The sequence below is a fragment of the Cucurbita maxima genome, unplaced genomic scaffold (genome assembly GCF_002738345.1).
Source record: "Cucurbita maxima cultivar Rimu unplaced genomic scaffold, Cmax_1.0 Cma_Scf00022, whole genome shotgun sequence".
In the NCBI taxonomy this organism is placed as follows: Eukaryota; Viridiplantae; Streptophyta; class Magnoliopsida; order Cucurbitales; family Cucurbitaceae; genus Cucurbita; species Cucurbita maxima.
Window position 1 is genome coordinate 2,167,550 of NW_019272038.1, and position 19,823 is coordinate 2,187,372.

At 35.0% G+C, this 19,823-nt stretch overlaps 3 protein-coding genes and 4 non-coding genes across 11 annotated transcripts; 4 read left to right on the forward strand and 3 right to left on the reverse strand.

Annotated features, from left to right (window-relative positions):
• Positions 1-366: 366 nt before the first annotated feature.
• LOC111496147 (protein IQ-DOMAIN 32-like) lies at positions 367-5,143 on the reverse strand. The gene is made up of 6 exons (XM_023146468.1): positions 4,778-5,143; positions 3,895-4,293; positions 3,578-3,802; positions 3,249-3,326; positions 1,520-3,146; positions 367-745 (listed from the first exon to the last, which is right to left on the reverse strand). Exons 1-6 carry the CDS (start codon positions 4,856-4,858, stop codon positions 726-728), a joined length of 2,430 nt encoding a protein of 809 aa, XP_023002236.1. The 5' UTR covers positions 4,859-5,143; the 3' UTR covers positions 367-725.
• Positions 5,144-9,709: 4,566 nt separating this feature from the next.
• LOC111496651 lies at positions 9,710-9,790 on the forward strand. The gene has a single exon (XR_002720493.1). It is a non-coding gene; the product is annotated as a small nucleolar RNA snoR64a (small nucleolar RNA).
• Positions 9,791-9,892: 102 nt separating this feature from the next.
• LOC111496645 lies at positions 9,893-9,975 on the forward strand. Its single transcript, XR_002720487.1, has one exon. It is a non-coding gene; the product is annotated as a small nucleolar RNA R38 (small nucleolar RNA).
• Positions 9,976-10,046: 71 nt separating this feature from the next.
• On the forward strand, positions 10,047-10,138 carry LOC111496652. The gene has a single exon (XR_002720494.1). It is a non-coding gene; the product is annotated as a small nucleolar RNA snoR20a (small nucleolar RNA).
• Positions 10,139-10,268: 130 nt separating this feature from the next.
• LOC111496646 lies at positions 10,269-10,350 on the forward strand. The gene has a single exon (XR_002720488.1). It is a non-coding gene; the product is annotated as a small nucleolar RNA R38 (small nucleolar RNA).
• Positions 10,351-10,509: 159 nt separating this feature from the next.
• On the reverse strand, positions 10,510-14,107 carry LOC111496262 (protein BASIC PENTACYSTEINE6-like). Of its 5 annotated transcripts, XM_023146642.1 has the most exons (5): positions 13,901-14,106; positions 13,364-13,404; positions 13,150-13,267; positions 11,986-12,103; positions 10,511-11,901 (listed from the first exon to the last, which is right to left on the reverse strand). In XM_023146642.1, exons 4-5 carry the CDS (start codon positions 12,052-12,054, stop codon positions 10,933-10,935), a joined length of 1,038 nt encoding a protein of 345 aa, XP_023002410.1. In that variant the 5' UTR covers positions 12,055-12,103; positions 13,150-13,267; positions 13,364-13,404; positions 13,901-14,106; the 3' UTR covers positions 10,511-10,932. The 5 variants fall into 5 exon arrangements, with proteins under 5 accessions (XP_023002413.1, XP_023002410.1, XP_023002412.1 ...); XM_023146645.1 differs by lacking the exon at positions 13,364-13,404 and having other exon boundaries at positions 10,510-11,901; positions 11,986-12,068; positions 13,901-14,107; XM_023146644.1 differs by lacking the exon at positions 13,364-13,404 and having other exon boundaries at positions 11,986-12,137; positions 13,901-14,107.
• A 985-nt stretch (positions 14,108-15,092) lies between these two features.
• Positions 15,093-16,783, reverse strand: LOC111496621 (aldehyde oxidase GLOX-like). The gene has a single exon (XM_023147116.1). It carries the CDS (start codon positions 16,781-16,783, stop codon positions 15,128-15,130), a length of 1,656 nt encoding a protein of 551 aa, XP_023002884.1. The 3' UTR covers positions 15,093-15,127.
• Positions 16,784-19,823: the final 3,040 nt, after the last annotated feature.

A 19,823-nucleotide genomic window follows, 5' to 3' on the forward strand; every position in this document is an offset into this window, starting at 1 on the left:
ACACAAACATAATCATCTAGCGTTTAATGTTTTTCGATTCAATCACATCCAAAGCCCTAAAACATAAGTGACTCACTGTCTACATAATAAACAATCTATTTCTTTACAACTTTCATTTTATAATTCTTGAAATTAAAAAAAAAAAAAAAAAAAAACAGATAGATAATACAAATATAATAATAAAGGTTAAGTTAACAAATTTATTTTTCAAACAATTTCAATTTATATATATATATATATATATAACACTCAACATTTAAAAAAAATAATAAATAAATAAATAAAAAGCAATCAAAATTAATAACAACAAAATTCAAGTAAAAATAAATAAATGAATCATATTCAACCAATTAGGGTGAAATTCATGGGGAAAAAAGGTAAAAGATATCCTTTAAATCTCTTCATCACATTGTAGTAACCTCAAACACATGCACAAGCAAAACCATTTGTCACAAACCCCTACTAGATATCAAGCGCACAATGGCCACAACTTGTAAATTACAAACAGATGATGGAAAAAAATTTGAAAAGGGAAGGGGGAAGAAATGGAGAGATATAGGCAACAAACAATTAGAGAGGAATAGTAATTTACACATCTTTCTTTCATGGGGGGCAAACCCATGATTAGCTATGCGTCATGAAAATGTAGATCACAGATTAGCTGCTGCTGCTGCACACATTGAGGTCAACTTTGTCTCCTTGCAATATATTATAATCCAACCTGCTTACCTTCGCCACATTTTCTCTGAAATGAGGATTCAAGAAAGGATAAAGTTTAGATAGATGGTAATGTATTTTAACAGATATTCTATTCGGTCGTTTGCAAATTTTAGTAAATCTCCACACTCCTCTCCGATATTGTCCTCTTTGGACTTATCCTCTCGACCTTCCCCTCAAGGTTTTTGGTTTCCAGACCCTTATCAAGAATGCTTCGTTCTCCTCTCCAACCGATGAGAAATCTCACAATCCACCTGATCTCCAACCTATGTAGGATCTCACACCTCACCCCTCACCTCCCCAGACAAAAAGAAAAGGTAATGATAAGTGCTTGTAGTTGTAATGGAAATATGATGGATCAACTGAAAATTAGGGACTCCTACTAATGTAAATCTATCATGAACATGATAAATCAAATGCATGCACATCCTAGAATAACTTTTCATGTCGTATATTTGTAAATACACTCACAAAATCAAACATGAATTCACATATTAACAATCATCACTTCAGTTCGTGTTGGTTTACGTATGTGATTATCAGCACTTGAGATAAGCTTGTATGAATTTACAAGTATACTCGAAGATCAATACTTGAGCAGGCCTTGCAAGTGCATATTAAACCTTTTTTGTTTTTACTTTTGAAAGTGCGTCTGGTATGGCCTATTATTTTATTCTCCTTTAATTCCCTTTCTCTCTCACTCAATCTCTCTGTTATTTATTTATTTATTTTGTGTGGGGGGAGGGGGCATACTGAAAGCAGTAAAATCAGTGAAACAGGTTCAATGGAAAGCAATGCGTACCATTTCCCTTCGCTCCCTGCGGGGTTCGAGATGTTGGCTGCTGAACGCGTGGAGACCCTTGCCGGCCTTCAGCAGGTAAGGAATGCCTTTTCTTGATTTCTCTATCTTGAACATCCGGGCTTGATCTGGGAGAGTTGGTTGAATGGAGCTTGGCTCTAGCAGATTCAGTGGCTTGCATGAAGTGAGGAAGAGAGTTACTGCTACTGCTGGCTTTCAATTCCTTTTCAAAATTTTCGTGTCGTGCTGAATCAAACGAATTTCTTCTCTTCCAAGTTTTCTGATCTTTGCAAGAATTTTCGGTACTACTCGTGGCAGAATTTCGATTGAGACTGGATGGTGATTGCTTTCCTGCTGATGAAGATTTTTGTTTTTGGAAGGAGACTGTTTTATCAGTTTTACCCCGTTTAGACTTCATTGACACCTGACTAGACGGTGTTCCATGGGAGTCTGGAACAGTTAAATGGCTTCTTGGTGAAGCTACTGGAGATGCGATATATGTTTGCTGAGCATGACCCGTATCAGCCTCCTGTTCTCTCTGTTCATCTGAACTTCTCTCTGGCTTTGACTTGCTTAGTACAGAGTCTACGACAGCTACTGAAGCGACAGATGGACCGTTAGATTCATTAGCTTCTTTTGGTTGATCCACAAGAGCAGTAGAACCTTTGACTATAACTTCCGGGATTAGATCATTGCTAGGATCTTGAACGCCTTTCTTTGAAACAACATTTGCATGTGGATCTGCGAGTCCTGCTTCAGATCTATCAGGTGAATCGAGGGTTGACGAAATAGAGAGCTCGGTGCTACATTCAGAGCCACCAACTTGAATTATTCTAGATCCAGGAAGGACAGAATTTTCATCTGAACTTGGCTCCTTCGTCCTCTGTACAGTATCTGTTCTAGATGATACTGCTTCTGAATGAGGTTTGATTCCATCCTTTTGATGCATTGAACTAATAGTTCCAACTGAAACCGGTGCCGAACTCAACCGTTCGAATTTTGCCTGGGCATTGATAAATGAGGGATTGCTCACCTTTCTTGATCCAAGCATAAATTTCTTACTCTCGTTCTCCAGTTTTTGAGGGGCTAATCTTTTCAGAGGATTGACTTGTTCCATGTTCATCGGAAGTTTATCGGAAAAGGAGCTCGACTCTGTTCGCAAACTTGCATCATCCAACTGTGTTTTCTGATCTTGTACAGCATTGACCTTAGCTGATGTCTCTTTTGATTCAGATGTTCTAGCGTTCTCAGGCTGAGGCTGCTCCAGATTCTCTCTTACTGATAATGATGTCTCTTTTGAAACTGATTTAATGGAGTTGGAGTTCAAATCTTCTGTTTCATTCAAAACTTTTGATTCGATTCCATCTTCAACATGAGACTCATCAATTTCTCTTTGCATTTGCTCAGTGTCAGATTCTTCTTTCTTTGGCTCCTCAGTTTCTCTTTCCATTTGCCCAGTGTCAGATTCTTCTTTCTTTGGCTCCTCAGTGGCTGATACTTCTTTCGCCGACACCAAGACCTCCAATGATGAAACAGCCAACCAGCGCTCCAACCATCTCCAAGCAGAATCATTTTTGGAAGGGACGCATTTGATATTGATCGGTTTGTTCCTTGGTGTTGACTCCAACAACTTCAAGTACAAATTTGATGGATGAAAGATTCGTGAATTAGATATGATTAGCACACCACATGTCAAACAACAAATCAAAACATACTAACATTATCAAAATACCTGCCGAGCAAAACTATTGGTAAGTAGCTTTCCAATTGAAATATATCTCGAATTGGATTTTGTCATCTCTCCCTTCACCTGCAATATAAACGATACTATTAAAACAAGGCAAGAAAAATCACTTCGAATAACATAAAGAAATGTATATTTTGTTACCACAAGTAAATCAAAATACTATCTTGAAAAAAAATGTAATGGTACAGACAGAACACCAAATAAAAACAATGAACAACCAAAATTACATCTAAATCTAGCCTAGCATTTAACTAATGGAGATAAGGTGCGTCAACATTCTCAATATGACATGGTCTGAAAACCAATAGTATTACCGCAATCTTTGAATCGGGATTTTCCTTCTCAATCTCCTTGTACAGCTCATCTTGAGCTGATCTCACACGAGAGAGATGACCACGACGAGCCCGAACAATAGCTTGCATTTTGATAATGGCTTGAGCACAGCGGAGTGTTCCCACAGCATGTCTCCTCACCAAGAACCCACGAACAGCTGCCTGCACCTTTACTACATTCTTAAGTTTAATCAGCTCTCTGTGTGCCTGCCAGTATGAATTCATGGATGGAGATATAAGAATCTTATGAAACAACTGACAACAATCTCAAGCTAAAGAATTTCTGAAATGAAGAGTACCAAGATCCCCCTGATACCAGCCTGGATGACAATAACAATGGACTCCTTAACCTCACTGTCAACCTTACTCTCGTATTCCGATTCAACATCCACCTTATCTGATCCTTTAGGATTCTCAACCTTGCTATCAACCTTACTTTCATTTTCGGATGCAACATCTACCTTATCAGATCCTTTAGGAGTCTCGATGTTAGGCACACAGGCCTCCTCATTTGTGAAGTGTATAATAGCGGGTTTCTCTGGAACAGTGGAATTAGCTGATGATTGAAAGTCGATGGTCGCAGTTTCAAGATTCTCCTTCTCTATAGGAGTTTCTGCGATCACAGTGTTGTTTAGCACGCGATGCTGGGAAGATCTCTTACTGAAACTCCAGCCTCGTTTAACTTTAGAATCCTTATTCTGGAAGAAGATTTAAATACAACCAATTACTTCAATAGACAGAAGATACACGTACAAAAGAAAGTGCATGGACACAGTAAATTGATCTCGAGATGCAAGCGCAAAAATACCAATAAATTCACCAAAATTCTCTAAAAAGTAAAATCCACAAAGTCAGATTCTCATTTCACAAGGCAATCTCAACCAGATCACAAACTAATTTCGCAAAAAAAAAAAAAAAACTAACAATGCATAACTGAAACTGATTCTCATGTCCCTACCAAGAATCGATCCATTCAAAACAATTTAATCCTCTAGCTAAACGATTGCATTGATTGCATTGATTGCATCACATAGAAATGCAAAACCGAATCTATTCCATCAACATTCATGACAACCACAAAATCCAGAACAATAGTACACAGAACAAGACGAAAATCAACCTGAATCAAAACGATACTCATGCATCAAATAGAAAAAGAGGAAAACAAACCAAAATACCAACCTGATGTACATCGATCTCATCTGCATCCTTTGAATCGCTACCACATGTGACTAATTGGAAGCATGAGCAAGGCCTTCCCATGTTGAAGCTGAACTAATCTAAATCTCTCTCTTTCTCTCTCACTCTCTCTCTCTGCGCAGGAGACAAACCGTCCTGCGATGGTGCGGGTCTTGGGAATTGTAGCGCGCGAGCGAGAGAGGAAAGGAGAAAAGCAGAGGTGCTGTAAACAAGAGACACGGATCTTAAAGTGTCCCTTAAATCTAGCTCAGTTCTTCAGTTCGATTCCGCCATGGGAAGGGCTCCGTCGCCCTCAACGATCAGGAGACGAGAAGAAACTGTCAGATCTCTGTGCTTCGTATTCTCTCGACTAAAATAGATGCTGTTATTTTTTCAAACCGCTCTGAAAAAAAATAGGTTAATAAATTATTTTTTTTATTCAAAAAAGAATCATCTCGCGATATACATTCGATAAATCGCGATAAATCGCGATAAACTCCTCTTTTCCCCTTCGTATTTTTCATTTGAATGTCGTGAAAGTATTAACTATTTTTGTAATTAAAATTTTAAAAAATAATTTTTTTTTGTTTTTTACCAACCTATTTTTATACGAAATTCTAATTTTATCAAATTTTATTGTAATTTTTTTTTAAAAAAATATTGCAACATTTATTTTAAAATTTAATAATTATTACAATTTTTATGTGCTGTAAATTTTATTTTTTTGAAATTGAATAATTATTAGAAAGAAAATAATAAATAGTATTAGACTTTATTTTTTAAAAAAATGTAATTTTTATCAAAGCATTTTTAGATTTTATTATTATTATTATTATTATTATTATTATTATTATTGTTGTTTTTAAAAAATTCCAAAACTAAATCAGATATAAAAATTTATCAAATTTATTTTTATTTATTATTATTATAATAAAATGATTTTTTTTCTAAATTTATTTTTATTTTTATTTTGAGACATTAATTTAAATGTTTTTTTTTGGCTAAATATATTTGTCAATGACAGGTTGATAGTTGCTTTTCTTTGCTTTTGTCGGATTAGAAGTTGTAATTAAGGAATAATGACAATTAATACAGTGGGGCCCACTGATTAATTAAAACCTTAACTTAATTAAATAAATCAAGCAACGGTAACTTGGGGAAAGTAAAAGAGTTGTCAGCATGTTTTTTTTTTTCCAGAAAATTTTATTTAAAGAAAACATTAAATTATAAATTTAATTTACAATCTCTAAATTTTTTTTTAATAATTTAATTAAAGTTTGAATGTTTAATTTCTCATTTAATTAAAACTATATTTAGAGTTAGTTTTACATATTTTTTTTAATTTCTAACTTATTAAAATTTTTAATTATCATATCCAAGTGATAGTAGTATGTCAAATAAAATTTAATGAGACAGAAGAAGCCGATAGATTTGTATACCCAACCGAAAATGACTGAAGGTACATCTCTTCAATCTTCCACTAACTACGTCGAGTAGGGAAAGAGATAGCGGAGCTCGAGAAAAGTTGTTCCTTAGAGGGAAGCTAACAAGAAAAATTCAGAGGAAAAAAAATGTGACGTACGGGATCAGTAAAAGTCAAATTTGTGTTACAAATAGTTCAAGCCGAGGTCAACTAAGTAATAACATTATGATGATGAGGTCCCGTGAAGTTCGATAGGATGAACCTTACAAGGTTTAATCAAGGAAACGAAATCAACAAATTGAGGTTGGAGAGGGAAATGAAGTATCAGAAAATGGTGTGGGTTTGGACTGTTAAAAATAGTATCAGATCGGTCAGAGATGGAAACAAAGCATTCCCTATGAGGGTGTGGAAACCTCTTCCTAGTAGACGTGTTTTAAAACAATGAAGCTGATAGCGGTACACAACAGGCTAAAACGGACGATATCTGTTAATGATGAGCTTGGGCTCTAACACAAAAGATTGATATAATATAAAGGTTAGACTTGGTCATCAAACCAATGTATGATAGAGACAACGAAACCTCTACTAATCTCCACAATAATATCGTATTGTCCACTTTAGGTATAATAGTTCGTGACGTTAATTTTGGTTTCCTTGAAATGTTTCATACCAATAAAGATAATTGTCATAAATTACGTACTCACGATCACTCCCTTAAGAAAATCATATAAAAAAAAAAAATCAACCCGACCCATGTACACCTGTAACAAAAATCATATAAGAAAGATAATAACATCCTATGAGATCCCACGTCAGTTAAAGAGAGAAACGAAACATCATTTATAAGGGTATGGAAACCTCTCTCTTGTAGACGCATTTTAAAACCGTGAGGTTGACGCTGGTACGCAACAGGCCAAACCATACAATATCAGGTAGCGGTGGGCTTGTGCGGTTACAGATGGTATTAGAGCCAGGCACCTAGCGGTGTGCCAGCGAGGACGTTGGGCACTCAAGAGGGTGGATTGTAAGATCCCACATACAAAACATTCTTTACAATGGTGCGGAAACTTCTCACGGGCCAAAACATACAATATCGGCTAGCGGTGGGTTTGGGCTGTTACAGATGATATTAGAGCCAATCACCTGACGGTGTACCAGCGATAACGTTAATATTAAATTCAAATCCAACCATGTTACAAAAAAACATATTTAATTGTGTAGTAGTACCAACCAACAAACCCTTATTCCCATTTAATCTTAGTTGTTTAGTCTCAATCGTTTATTATTTATTTTCCCTTCATGTCATAAACAAACACCAAATCTCTACCTACCCCTTTCAATTAGCGTACCCAATGGTTCGGTTGTATCGTAAGACATTCCAATTATCGACCCTACGATATTTAGAGTTTGAAATTTGTCGGATATTTAAAAATTTTTGGTTGGTGCAGCTACCGTTTTTTTGGATGTTGAGATCAAAATTTTGATGAAAATTTTACCTATTTTAATTTTTACGAGATAATCAAAGCATAATGTAGTAAATAATTTTTTTTTCTTATATAAAAATGAAGGTTCGATTTCTTAAATCAAGAAAATATAAACGATTCAATTATTATTATTTATTTATTTATTATTATTATTATTTATTTGTTTTATTATTTTTCTTTTTTTTTTTGTAAAAATTAAGGTTATTCTTTTCTTTTTATAAATATTCCAAACATAATGATAGAATATGAGTTGACTTTACTATGGACATTGAAAAAATAATAATCAACTTGATTGTGTCGAGAAAAAAAAATCATATAAAGGAAAAAAAAAAAAACCGGCCAAATAATATTTTTTTATTTTTTTTTTTAATTTAAAAGTATTATTGATAGTTGTATATTTTTTTTTAGATAAATTATAAAATATATATATATATATATATTAATTTGTCCTATATTTAATATCATTATTTGTTTCACTAAATAAATAAAACCCACTTTACAAAAATATTAATTTAAAAGCTATTATTCAAAAAAACACCCGAGATAGATTATATATAATAATAATAACGAAAATTTAAACATCGATTAAATTTACGAACATAATCTGTTAAACTGTAAAATTTTATCCATTTATAACAAAAAGTTACCAGGGATGTATCCCTCTCGAGAAGAAAGTAGAAATATTGGGAATCAATGAAGAAGAGCACGTTAGGTGCAAGAAGCATAAGACACTCTAATGTCGAGTCACCTTTCACGGAGAGACTTATGGAGCAAACCTCACATGTAAAAATGAAAAAAATAAAAATAAAATAAAATTTAAAATAAAAGCCTTTATTTTTTTTAATGATGATAAATAAATAAATAAATAAATAAAAGAAAAGTAGTTTTCAAAAGGACATTATTTTCCAGGATAAACTTAGGGACCTTTTATTTCGTCCCTCCCTATTTTCTAGTATTTAATAAATTAAAAATTTTAAAATATAACTCATTTATCTTAAATAAAATTTAATTTTGTGTCGAGTAAATTTATGATTTTTATTATTTAGAGATTAAATTTGTAGTTTTAATTTAATTTTTAAAATATTTTATTTTGTATTTAACCCGTGCCGACACCTTTTTAAATTTATATGAGCACACGTAATAATCATTGTTTTTTAGAAAATGTTAATTATTGATTTTTTTTAGATTTATATTCTTTATCTTATTTGCAAATTTTAATTTTAATTTATTTTTTTGGAGATGATATTTAATAACTTCTATAAATTTTGTTTCTTTTTTTAAAATTGATATATATATATTTTACATTAACTACTAATGGAAACATATAAGTTTTGTTTTTAATAAATATAGTTTTAACGAAAATAATTAAATTTTAAATTTATGTCCCTAATTTTGAGGTCATATATTATTTTTATTATTTGTATATACCCTTAATCTTTGAGGGTAGATTGGTCTTTTACTTGATTTACTTTTTTAAAAAATGGTTTATCTTGTAATTCTATGAATTAAAATATGAATTGAATGAATTTACACTCTTGGGCCCAAATTAGAGAACTTTAAATCGGCCCATAAGCCCAAACCCTCGGGCCCAAAGTTAAAAAACGAAACTCGGCAGTCATGCACGTGACTTAATCGAATACGTGTTACAACGTTATTCGTCCGTGGCACAACTTCCCTCACAACCGGCTCAACATTCAAAACCTAGAACCAGCGTGCGGCGGGATTTCCATCAGCAAATTACAGCCGTCCAATTTTTTCTCTGCAAAATTTCCGGCTAGAATGGTTATAAAGCCTGCAATCAGGTTTCCTTCTTCTCAATTCAAAAGCCCTAGACCTAATTTCAGCGCCGTCTCTATTTTTGCTTTCATGGTGCTTCAAATTTCTTTCGACTGCTTTGTTTCTCAGTTTGTTCTTCTTCCTTTCGTTTCGTTTTTGAAATCTTCTAGCTTTGAACAGAGTGAGTGATCAGCTTTTTTCTTGCGATTTCTGCAAATGATTGTGAAATCGAATTCGGAAGAGTGCAGATGACGAATTTTCGAATGGTAGAATGCTCTGGTCTTTGAACTTGGAGCATTGTGATTAACCTCTTTGTATAGGAAGATCTGATGCCTCTTTAAATCAAATTCGTCTAGTTTTTATTAATTTTCTTTTCGATCTTATCGATTTTAACTTTCTGTTTTCCATGAACGTGTTTCTGGTAATGGAATTTCTTCTTCTGGATGATGAGAAAATATCAAATATACAGTTATCCCTGGCTGATTCACAGTGCTGATATTTTTAACTCTGACAGTGTTTGATTTCTAGAATGATCGTTTTCGTTTTTTAATTGATCATTTGGAGTATTGTTTTTCTCCTCTTAGGTGTAGCCAGTGATGAAGGTTTTTTGGTTGACTGAGATGCAAAACTGTAATATTTGCATTGATGTTGATAATTTTTTGAACTAGGACGGTCTGAGGCTTACACCTTTCTGCTTTTACTTCTAATTAGTCTACAAATCTGAGTTTACAATTTCCATCAAATCTTTTTTTTTTTCAAACGGAAAGAAAGATTTTCAAGCAATAATGAAGGTTTTGACGTTATGTTTTTGTAACGTGGGTGATGAGAACATGAAAATATCAGTTATCCCTGTCTGATGCTTCGATGCTGATGATTCATGATCTGACACATTGGACATTGTAATTTCCATTAGGTTTAAATCGTTCTTATCTTTTGTGTTCATAGAGATCATGTTCTGCATTCTACTTTTAATTTGATTAAATGTTAAAGTACTGTTTTGATCCTTGAATGAACTAAAGTTGTAATGGGTTAAGTTAATGAGAATGACAGTAAGCGAATTCCTTAGTGGATTGAGCTTCATTGAAGGATATGCATAGGCAACAGATACAATTTGAAAGATGATATAGACGACAGACTACCAAATGATGACCGCCATATTCTAATGCTCCAAGAACAACCCTGAACATAATAAACACAATCCTTTACAGAGAAGGGCTTAAACAACAGACATTTCTTCAAAAGTAGGATGGAATTGCATTGCCATGGCTCTTAGAAACTTGGATCTCCTACAAATTTGCTGAATCTTGGAGAGGTTCTGAACCATATTAATCTGAATACGATAGAGATAGCTACCTAAACCCATTTTTGGATGTTAGGCTACCCTTTATTATTTGCTGCAAATGGAAGGAAATTCTTGGTTTGGCATTTCCTTTCATGTTTCTACTCTTTCGGATACTCCACGAATCTGCAAGTGACTATTTGATGGTGATGTAACGATTTGTTCCATGCTTTGCCCAGTGATTCTTAAGATCAACTGGCGCAGAGAGATCATGGCCTTCAGCTGTAAGGCGGCTGAGCAGCTTGTTAAAAGCGCTTCCACTCATCTTCCGGCCACCGACTCTGGCGTGGCGTTTGTTGGGAACTGCTGGCAACGGATACATTGACACAGTGGTAGTACAACAAGCAGATTGCCATCCACCGTTTCCCCATTTGTAGCATTGTCTTATAACTCCTGTGCAGGAGCATATTGGAGCTGGCATGGTGGATTCATCGAAGGCAACCTGGTTCAATCCCAGATCCTGCCCTTTCCAATCCGACTTCGACACGACCAGATGCTTGTTAAGATCATCCCCGCCACTCACTATACCAATTCCATCCTTCCATTCTTGTGACTTGCCCAGCATTATCTTATTCAAGTCTTCAGCTTCTCTTTTGACCTTCCTTGGAGCTTTAGAAACCTTCTTGTTTGGTGCTGTAACTGTCTTATTATCCTCTTTGGTTCGCTTGTTTCGCCGCACCTTTGTCGATTCAGAAGCAACTTGGGGCGGTATGGGGCAGGCATCATTGGCATGCAATTCTCTCGAATTATAGTTACTTTCATTCATGTGAGGCACGTGATTATGTGTGTGCTGCTGCTGCTGCTGCTGCTGGGGATGGTGTATATGCTTCACTCCCCTGGCGATTTGACATCCTGGTGGACATGATAAATTGTTGTTTGTGAGGGAGTTTTCACGATACTGGAGAGTTGCAATGGCATTGTCTCTTTCTAATAGAGCATTGTTCCTTTCTGCAATTGCAGCATCTCGCTGTAGATAAGCCATGTCTCGTTCTGCTATTGCAGCCTTCTTCTCAGAGAGGGCCAAGTTTCTCTCTTGAATGGCTGCATCTCTCTCAGCCATTATTGCCATTATCTGCTTCATTGATGGCTGATGCTGCATCATCCACTGCCAACATAAAATCAGACAAATTCAATCCAACTGGTCTCAACTAAATTGTTACAGCTTGAAAGATTTATTCATCTTGATTACCTGACCCTGAGCTGACTTATACTGCTCTGCTTTGTGCCTTCCATTCTCCCGATGCCCGCTATCATCCATTTATGACTCCAAAACTGATAACCAACACCACAGTAATAAAAAAGCTCCACTGCAAGCAAAATAGCCACCAATATGTTACCTAACTACAACACAAAACCAAGGAAAAGAATGCCATCTAAAACACTTTCCGTGTAAAATATTCCCAATTTGTTGCATATCAAAAGAAATACATTTGTTTGTAAGAAAAATGTATCTATCATTAGTGGATTCATCCTTGATTCTTCATTTGTTTCTTCTATTATTCAATATAATTACCATGTGGGGAAACAGACTCAAGTAAGCACAAGAACTAAGATTATTGTGCCTATCATGATCCATTTTTTGATTAAACGGATCAAAGGTCTTAAAGGGGTAAGATCTCCCTGTCAGTTTTATTGAGGACCCCCACATGGACAAGGGCTACTAACAATAGAATGTGTATTAGAGATCACTTGATTTATGAGTTTGAAGTTTGGGCTCGTCCAAGTAAATGGATGCAGCACGGGATAAGATAGACCTATAGGATAAACCAAAAGATGATAGAAAGAACGAGAATGGTCTAAGTAACTGGATGCTCATTAAGGGAGCGGGGTAAGATAGACCTATATAGAAAGAACAAGAATGAAGTGTAGGCCAGTTGAAGATTCTAATGGTTGTCCACATATGTTTTCTTTTTTAACGGAAATCGTTCCTTCTTTCTAAAAGAATCATTCAGTATTGTAAAGATCCAAACTCTAACTTCACATTGCTTAATCTAAGCACAGAATAATTTCAGATCCTAAGAAAATTGATCAAGAAAGCCATGCCCAATACAAAACATTGCACTAACTGATGCCTTATAACCCCTCCCTCTACATTTACACCAGCTGGTTCATTGACTTCTAATTCCTTGAAGAAAGCACCAAAATTTTCGACCAAACAAAGAATGATTACAAAAGGACAAGACATTGACCAACTTAACAAATATAGGTCACAAAAAAGCTTCTCCAATAAAGGGATTTGGAAAGAGAACACAAAAGGTAAGATCTAAAAACGCCTCATTGAAACTCAGTTCTAAAGAAATGGATTTGAGCTGCATGAACAATTAAAGTTCAGTGTGGTATATAGATACTTCACCTGGAATTAGAAGACCAAGCAACCATTCGTTTGGGAGATCATCATCGTTACATCTTTTGGCCCCCAGCCAGCCCTAACAGCTGACCCACCTTCCTCATCTTGTGCTCCATCAGATCATCTGGACAACACAATTCAACATAAATTACATACTCAAAAACAACTAAAAACCAACAATGTTTCGGTGATTTTTTTCTCTTCTCTCCATTTCCAGTACCAAATTCAGTTCGTACAGAAAAAACGATCGAGTCAAAGTAGCTGCAAACAAAAAAAAAAAAGTATGTTCATCAGATTCAACAAGTTCAAATCATCTGGAAAATAGAGCAAAAGGTCTAAAGATTAGAAAGAAAGCAAAAACCATAAAGATCCGATTCTTTACTATAACCAGAAAAGTAAGCGAGACTCAACTTTTCCGCGCCGAGTTCTGAACTTAAAGCAAAAACTTCAACTCAAAAAGAAAAAGAAAACACATACACAACAAATTGCCGAAACCCTAGAAAGGAAAAAAAAAAACCACGAAATCGATACAGGAAGCTTCAGCTCGACAGCGAATGATCAAAACAACGCTAAATCGAAGCAGATTTCAGAGAAATCGGAGCGAGAAAAAGCAAGAGGAAGCTAGAACAACAAAGATGGAAGTGATGAATTAAAGGAGTAGAGCGCGTAAAAATGGAAGTGAAGAACCAAAATAGAAAGTGATTGAGAAAACTACAAAAGCAAAAGAAATCAAAGCGTTGGAGAAATCGAAGCTTACCAGTGAGAAGGAAGGAGGAAGAAGGAAGAAGAAAACTCGGAGAGTGATTAAACAGGAAGAGACGAAGATGGAGAAATCAGAAAAGGATTGAAAATTTGTGGAAAGAACAGTTGTAAGCAGAGCAGAGGGACAAAGGAATCTCTCCCTCTCTCTCTCTCTCTTCATTTTCTCTTCGCTTTTTGTCATATACACATTTTTTGTAGGGTTTAAATTTTTAGGTTCTAATTTGGGTTTAATACGTCTAAAAAAAAATTAAAATTTTTTAATTAATTAATTTAATAGATATAAATATTACCTCATAAAAAAAATTAAGGACATTTTTTATTGGAACCGAAAATAGAGTTACGATTTAACTTAAATTTATTCTATTTTTAAAATTATTATTAAAATTAAGAATATTTGATGTTTGTTATCTATGTGACTTGTAAATGTTTGATATTTGAACTTCAAGATATTTGAGTTATTGATATATCATGTACTGTGGATAACTATAATTTTTTAAAACTTGACAAGCTAACTCGAAAATAGAAGATCAAGTTGGGTTAGGTTGTGAACTTTATTCGAGTTGTTCTGATCATAAACTCAACTAACCCGAAATGTCAAGTTGATCTAAAAAAAATTCAATCCAACATGTATTCTTAATAAAGGTAACCAGATAAAATAAATATTTGAAACTTAATATATATATATATACTTGGCCATGTGAATTTTCCATTGGTTTTTTTTTTAATAAATATTTTTTGCCTTTAAATGCAACAATTAAATTAAAGCTAAAAATAATAATTAAAAAAAACCCTTTAAACGTGACATTATGCTGGTTAATACCCCTTTATGACACGACGTCGTTTTACATGTCAAAAAGTCATTTTAAAGCCATACCTTTATTTTCATTTATTCTCCTTTTTTTTTTAATATTTAAGATTTAAATCTCAAATTCTCACTTATAATATTATGTCAGAATTACATAAGGTTTAAATATTAATTTAAAAATATATAATTTATTTATTATATTCCTGAAATGTCAAAAATTTTACAACAAATATATATATATATATATTTATTTATTTATTTATTTATAACAAAAAAAAAGTTTGAACTATATTTCCACCTTGAAGGAAAAAGAAAATTATAATAATAATAACTTTAATTAAATCATTTTATGACGTTCGAATTCTACCGTGCATGTCTAAAGACCATAAAACTTTTTTTTGTCTCTCCTTTTTACCCTCACACAATTCGGATCCAAATGCCCTTGCTTGGAATTTCACGATGAATCACAAACACGAGGTAATACCCCGGTGGAGTGATGGTACTCGACTTGGTCATGCTAACGTGAACATCCCACGTCGCAGCGACATTTCTCACTTTGGTCACATACTCGCCGCCAATCATTAACAATCGTTGACTCATGGAGAACGAATGCGTGTTGAATGGTGGTGCGATCATTGTCACTGCCACTGTATCCAATCTCACACCACTAGTGATATTGACATTAAACCGAATAGTCAATGGTCGTCCGTATCTCACAGTGGTTTGAGATGACGGTGACAAGATTTTTGGTCTTAGATTTTCACATTTCGAATCTAAATATGGCAACGAAAATGCTTCTAATCTCAATTCTGTTGGGAACGGCACGCCTGTGAAGTTATAATATACATTTGGATTGCTCCCACCAACTAAAACACGACCATCGCGAAGTAGCACTGCTGTTGAATGATAAAGACGAGGGATCGTACTCGGGTTGAGCAACCGAAATCTCGAACCAATTGGGTCAGTAGGCCGATACAGGATCGGGCTCAAAATCGGATCGCGAGAGTTATCCCACCCGGCCGTTCCCGACCCTGCACCATTGATAATTAAAACGTCACCGTTCGGAAGCAAAATCATGTCCCCCATTACCCTACTCATTGGCATTGTTTCCATAACCCATTGAGGGTTCGAATCCGTTATTTTAATTCGGCTGCACGAATTCAAAGCTCGAACGAAGATCCGATTTATGGCTTTGTTATAAGCTCCCTTCGGAGCGCCACCGCAAATCAAAACCTCCGCTTCAATCGCCCTCGCATGTAAATTCCTCAACGGGAGGAGCACAGCGGAGCCGGTGCTCGGATAACACCGTGGATCGCCGCCGGGAATCGCCGGAAAAGTCTTGATCACCTTATTCCGCGCGTAATCAAACAAAATTGACCGATTATTTGCGAAAATGAACAAATTCCCGTCGACATTCAAAAATACAAACGGATATAAATTATTTTCGATGAATTGATCGGTCGTCTCAGCCAAGAACGGAATGCTATACGTCCTGGAAGCGCCACCGATTTTTGGGAAAAATTCGTAGCTGAATTGCCGCCGTCCGCCGATTACAATTTGCCGGCCGTCGGGCAGAATGTGGTTCGTCGCGTACCACCGGCGAACGTTTAGTGCAAAAGGAATCTCCTCCCAATCGGAGCCATTAGGATACGGCTTAAAGACTCTCGCTCTCCGATCACCATCATTGAATCCACCCGTCTGAACCAGAGTTCCGTCGCTCGCGGCGGCGCCAGAGGAGCACCAAACATCCGTCTGAACCATGAGTGGCCGGAAGGTGTTGGAAGCTACGTCGTATTCGAGAGAATGAGCAGTGCAATCAAGTTTCAAAGCGACGTCGTTTGGATCCATTCGGCATTTCCCTTCCGGTAACGGTAAATTAGAGGTGCCGAAGTCGGTTCTGTCAAAGATAACGACTCTGTCACTGTGAAGTAACTGCATGTGCATTGGCAGAACTCCGACGTCGTTTTGCAGAAGCTCCCACCTGCCGCCGCCGCCGCCGCCTTCGTCGGCGTGCAGCGGCGACGGCGGAGTGAAGAGTGTGAATTGAACGAAGAGAATAAATTGGAGGAGCATTGTTGCAGAGAAGTAGGTGGCTTGAATTTGCTCCGTTTCTTAATACCCGCCGCGATTTCAAGCGGTAATTTGAAATTACGATTTTGGGTTCCAGTTCAGAACGAAAATGATGCCTCTCTCAATGCATCGTACAAGGTTAGTATGGACATTTCCATGACAACTCCAAATTCCGCCAAAGATTGTTTCTTTAAGAAATGTATTAAATAAAGTCTGGTTGTTTTTTAATTTATTTTATTTTCAAAAAACTTTCCGGAGGAGATATTATAGAGAAATTAATTCGGTAATTAATTAATTGGTGGATTTTGTATGTTAAAATTCGAGGAAAATAAGGAAATGTAGTTTCATATTTATATGTTAAAATAACATTGACGTGACAAACAATGATTTAATACAAATAAATTTTATTATTGGTTTATTATTGTTATTTTTATTTATCAGCAACATTTTCATTTATTCCATTTTAAAGTTTGTCCGGTTACGTATTTCACGTGTCATATAAATCCATCGCTAGCAAGATATTATCATTTTTAAGCTTTATGCGTCTACTAAGGAAAGGTTTCCACACCCTTATAAGGAGTGTTTCGTTCTTCTCCTTAACCAATGTGAGACTCTCACAATCCACTCCCTTCGAGGCTCCAGCGTCCTCGTTAACACTCTTTCCTTTCTCCATCAATGTGGGACCCCCGTCAAATCTACCCCTTGCATTGTCTCATGTCTACCTGTCTTTAGGGAAGAGTCTTCTCACTAGCACATAGTTCGGTGTCTATCTCTGATACCATTTCTAACGTCCGAGATCAACCATATTGTCTTCTTTGGACTTTTCCTTTCAGGCTTTCCCTCCATGCTTTAAAACGCGTCTGCTATGAGAATATTTCCACTTTTTTACAAAGAGTGTTTCGTTCTCCTCCCCCAACGAACCTCCAACTCTCACAATTAAACCTTTTTAAAGACATCAAATTAAAGATTGATTTTATTTATTTATTTATTATTATATTTTGGGTGGGAAAAAGATAAATTGATAATTTATATATATATATATATATATATATATATATATTTTGTATTTTATAAATAAAAAAAAGTTTGGCGAATCTGTGTCTGAACAAAAATAATAAACAGAAACTTCAATCTTAGATGACAGAAAGTTGATAGTGGAATCTGATTCGACAGCTCGTTGGTTGTTGCATACAATTAGAGTGAAGTTGTCGGTGGCATAGAACACTACTAAATGTCACCGATTCCATCCCGACACAATTTATAGCTTTCGAAACAAATCAAAAAAAAAAAAAAAATTATCGTCCATGTATATGATTTAGAACCGGGATGATCCCGCCACGTCCATATTATTTACACTGTAACGGTCCAAGCCTATCACTAGTAGATATTATCTTGTTTGGAAGATGTTTCACACTTTTATAAACAATGTTTCATTCTCCTCCCCAATCGATATGAGATCTCACAATCCACCCTCTTCGAGCCCAGCGTCCTCGCTCGCACTCGTTCCCTTCTAGCTTCCTTCGAGGCTCATCCTTCTCACTGGTACATCGTTTAGTGTCTGACTTTAATACTCTCTGTTACGACCCTAAATTTTACCACTAACCAATATTGTCCTCTTTGAGCTTTCGTTTGAGACTTCCCCTAAAGTTTTTAAAACACATAAACGATGGAGAAGTTTCTACATCCTTATGATGAATATTTGGTTCTCCTCTCCAACCACTGTGGAATCTCACATACACCTCGCTTTTTATACTGAGCATTATTATCACAAACCAACATCGGCATAATTTGTCCTCACTCATATACTCAAGAAAATTTCTAGTCATCATATTTTTAGGATCGCTCTGGTTCGGATGTGATATCTGTTTATCAGTATACATTTTCTTTATTCCGGTGTTATTACACTATTATCAAAGAAAATTGGATCAATCGTGGCTACAAGAAAGCGACAATTTTCTCTAGTAAACAGGCCCATGACAATAATAATTAATTTATCTGTATAGTCTTAAATTATCCACTTTCTACGTGTATTTAAACATCATCAATAAAGGTAATTTTATAGCATTATTTATTTTATCACTTCACTAATAGTTGATCCAATCATAGCACTTTAATTTTAAAACTTTTAAATTAGAATATTCTTACGTAGGTAAATTAATATTATAAGATCAACTATTAATCGGTCTATTTGAGTTAATTTTGGAGCTTAACTAATTAAATTATATTTTGGCACTGATCGAATTTTTTTAAGTTGTGATCAAATATTTAATCTAAAAGTTCGGAGAATCTAATTCAAACTTGAGCTTGCATGGTTCGTAGTTAATTTTAAGATTTGAGAAGGATGATAAATAAGTTTTTTTTTTTTTTTTTGCTTTTTAGCGATTAAAAAATTTGCTTGAACGAGTAATGAGCTAGGTTCGATGGTTGTACAATAGATGTTAGTGACTGCAACACTCGAGTAAAGGAAATGTACATTAATGAACTGACACTACATCCGAATGAGAGAAAGTCACCACATATATCAACAATGTACACATTCATTTTCAGTGCTCAGGATGATAATAAAGAAATTTAATATTTTAATTTTTAAAATATATTAATAAAAAAACTAAATAATTAGAGGTAAATGGTTAAATATTTTTTTAACCTACTATTAATTACTACGTACATATATTTTCAAAATTATGATGGGTGGTGGGTTAAAGTGGGCATTTACTTCTGAAGGTGGAGAGGGTTAAAGAGGGCATTTAATAATGCCTGTAAATGATATAAAGACAAAACGACGTCGGTTAGCTAATGATAATAAATAATATATTAATTGTGCGTTGAAAAAGAGATTTTTTATTTTTTTTTAATTAAAAAAAAACCATTGGTTGAAATTTCTGACTGGGTTACTGCAACTACTACCTTGATGGCATTTAGTCACGCCTGACCATTTCATCAGGTGTGAGTAAATAGTTATCAATTTGAATATAGTTTAATTAAATAATATATTATATTATATACTTTCGATGTAATTAATGTCATATATGGTATATATACT

Bases quoted from the DNA above. Each gene is read 5' to 3' on its own strand.
- LOC111496262 (XM_023146645.1), bottom strand. From the start codon at position 12,054: ATGGATGATAGCGGGCATCGGGAGAATGGAAGGCACAAAGCAGAGCAG. The intron at 11,902-11,985 runs GTAATCAAGATG...TTATGTTGGCAG, and splicing joins ATAAGTCAGCTCAGGGTCAG to TGGATGATGCAGCATCAGCC.
- LOC111496621 (XM_023147116.1), bottom strand. From the start codon at position 16,783: ATGCTCCTCCAATTTATTCTCTTCGTTCAATTCACACTCTTCACTCCG.
- LOC111496147 (XM_023146468.1), bottom strand. From the start codon at position 4,858: ATGGGAAGGCCTTGCTCATGCTTCCAATTAGTCACATGTGGTAGCGAT. The intron at 4,294-4,777 runs GTTGGTATTTTG...ATCTTCTTCCAG, and splicing joins ATGAGATCGATGTACATCAG to AATAAGGATTCTAAAGTTAA. The intron at 746-1,519 runs GTACGCATTGCT...TCCTCATTTCAG, and splicing joins GCAGGGAGCGAAGGGAAATG to AGAAAATGTGGCGAAGGTAA.